This window comes from Papaver somniferum, chromosome 10, assembly GCF_003573695.1.
Source record: "Papaver somniferum cultivar HN1 chromosome 10, ASM357369v1, whole genome shotgun sequence".
Taxonomy (NCBI): Eukaryota; Viridiplantae; Streptophyta; class Magnoliopsida; order Ranunculales; family Papaveraceae; genus Papaver; species Papaver somniferum.
Genome location: NC_039367.1, coordinates 129,077,132 through 129,080,023, shown reverse-complemented (window position 1 = coordinate 129,080,023; position 2,892 = coordinate 129,077,132). Strand labels below are relative to the sequence as shown.

At 34.2% G+C, this 2,892-nt stretch overlaps 1 protein-coding gene across 1 annotated transcript; it reads right to left on the bottom strand.

Annotated features, from left to right (window-relative positions):
* Positions 1–441: 441 nt before the first annotated feature.
* LOC113316207 lies at positions 442–1,284 on the bottom strand. The gene has a single exon (XM_026564427.1). It carries the CDS (start codon positions 1,282–1,284, stop codon positions 442–444), a length of 843 nt encoding a protein of 280 aa, XP_026420212.1.
* Positions 1,285–2,892: the final 1,608 nt, after the last annotated feature.

Sequence of the window (2,892 nt, the reverse complement as noted above, 5' to 3'; positions counted from 1 at the left end):
TCTAGTCGTCGGACATCTCTTAGATCGCGGAATATTTAAACAAAGATGTTATTAGAAGAAATTTTTTCGTGGTCATCAGACTCAAGACGACCACGGCCGCTCCTGATATTTATAGTCTGGATGACTACATAATAGTTTACCGATTAATTTATCTGCTTCGTGTCGATTAATAGGTGTACTATAATTTATTTTTATTTTTTTTAGTAAATTTATAAGTTATAAAAGAGTGAGTTACATATCAGGAACAACATCGGAGATAAGCAACCGAGCAACAAGCTATAATAATAATTATGATTATGAATGAAACCTGGGGTTTCCAACTTGATAGCTTTTGGTTTTGGTTAATGAAAAAGAGAAGTTAATGAAAAAGAAGACAAATAAAAAGGGTAAGTGATAGCCAAAGTCAATTTTCTTTTTGATGCTAAGAAAGAATTTTATTGATTAGATTCTTTTAAGAAGTACATAATCATCCTCAATCCATTTAACAATATCCGGAAGATAGATTGAGTCATAAAAGAAACTATTAGCATCAAGTCTAGCCTTTTTTGCTAACTCATGAGCTACACCATTACTTAATCTATTAACTAATTTGTAAAACCAAAATTCATTATCTAAAAACTTTTTCTTGACTGATAAGATTAAATGGTGATTAAACCAATGCACTTGCGGTTCATTGCTATGAATTGAGTTCACCAGGTTCTCACAATCTGTCTCAATGATGACTTTATTGAAACCATTCTCTTCTATCCATTCAACTGCCTTCATTAGAGCTTTACATTCAAAATGTTCCGCGCTAACTTCAGCTTCCAGTTCTTCCTCCAAGTTGAAACCTTGTACTGCTAATGTTTGTCCTGCACAGTTACGAACTATCTTTCCAATGCTACCTCTTCTAGTTTCATAAATGTAAGAAGCATCAATATTAACTTTAATAAAACCTGCTTCTGGAGGAAACCAAACCTTAGGAAGAATATTCCTGTTACTAGCATTTCTAGTAGGAGCATTAACAAAGTTACATTGAGATATCAGATTATTAATTCTAGTAATAGTGTTGTGCAAGTTGGGAAATACTCCCTGAAAAATCATGCTGCACCTGTCTTTCCATATGTACCAAACTATACACATAAGTTTTATAACATAGGAATCTGTCGTATGGCTAGTACTGCTACTATCATATGTATAAAACCAGGATATAATCCAATCTTGAATAGAACCAAAGTTGTAACAAACATCCACAATGTTAAAATTCAAGGCATTCCACAGAGAAGTAGCAAAAGTACACTCCATTAGTAAATGGATAGTAGTTTCAGTACTATAGTTGCAAAAACTATAGTGGGATTCTATTTCAGGTTTATACATAGCAAGCTTACCCCTAACAGGCACAATGTCTCAAACATTTCCAGATAAAAAGTTGCACTCTATGAGGAACCTTTGTCTGCCAAAGTTTTTTCCAGACCATTATAGGTATATGATCATTAATAATGGAATTATTGACATGATTGGAGCAGAGTGTATTATAAGCACTCTTCACAGAAAACTTACCTTGTCTATCTGGTTTCCAAACTAAGTAATCTTCACCTGTGTTAGGAACATTCATATTAAGAATAGCATTAGAAGTTTCTTCATCAAAAATAGCACTAACCAATGTTCATTCCAAACTCTAGTTCCTGGGAGAAACAAATCACAAAAAAAAGTAATAGAAACCAGGCTAGATATTCCCACTGTTGGGATAGGTGGACTATTGAAACCTATAATCCAATTATCTAGCCAAATTTTAATTTTGGTACCACATTGGACAATCCACATAGAATGGTTTTGCACAATCTCAATACCAGAAAAGATGCTTCTCCAAAGCCAAGAGCAATCATCTTTTAGTTTATCTACATGAAGTAAACTAGCTTCTTTGCCATACTTGGCTCTAAAAATCTGCATACAAAGAGAATTTTCCTCATTACATGCCTTCCAAGCTAATTTAGTTAACAAAGCAGTATTTAGATGCTCCAGATTTCTAAAACCAAGACCACCCAAAGCTTTTGGTGTATCTAGTTTGTTCCAACCTATCAAACAAAGACCTCTATTATCAGTATGCCCCCACCAAAAATGTTTTTGAATAGAATCCATTTGTTCTAGCATGTTTTTTTGGAATTCTAAAACTGCTCATTTGATAAGTTGGTAAAGCATTCAACACATGTTTGACCATGGTTGTTCTTGCAGAATGGTTCATAGTCTTACCTTTCCAAGTTTTTAACCTGGTTCCAAAAGATTGAATAAGAGGATCGAAAGCTTTGGTTTTATCCCTGCCTATTAATAATGTTACACCCAGATTTTATCAGTATCCTTCATTTCAATCATACTAAGTTCCTTAGCAAGAATATCTCTAGCACTAGGTTTAATATTATGACTAAAAAATGCTCACCCTTAGAACACACTAGCCAAAGTCAATTTAACTTTTATAAGTGGTACATGGGAAAATCGGGAAAACCTCATATTAGTAACATTAAAAAGTAAATTTACACGGTTATAAGCATGTAAATGTACAATTTAATTTTTTGAGAAAAGAAATTGAGAAGAAAAATTAAAAAGCCATTCCATGGTGCAGAGAAAGGGAAGATAGGGAAACAAAAAATGCGAATAGAAGAAACAGCCAAGGCTTGTACGCACCAGTTCGGTTTGCAATGTTGCTTGGTTAGTGTGCTCTAGGGGTGAGCATTTGGCCCGCAATCCGCGGATTTAGTCGTGATCATCCGTATTTTTACGGGTGAGTACCCATATCGTTCGCTAATGGATTGGAAGTGGATGGAATTTTTGAAATCCAACGGACTACGGATTGGGCCTGGATGCAACTTTGAGAATCCGTTGGACATCCATACTTATTAGTATTTTTTTTATAAAACT

Coding starts and splice junctions, on each gene's coding strand:
- LOC113316207 (XM_026564427.1), bottom strand. CDS start 1,284: ATGGAGTGTACTTTTGCTACTTCTCTGTGGAATGCCTTGAATTTTAAC.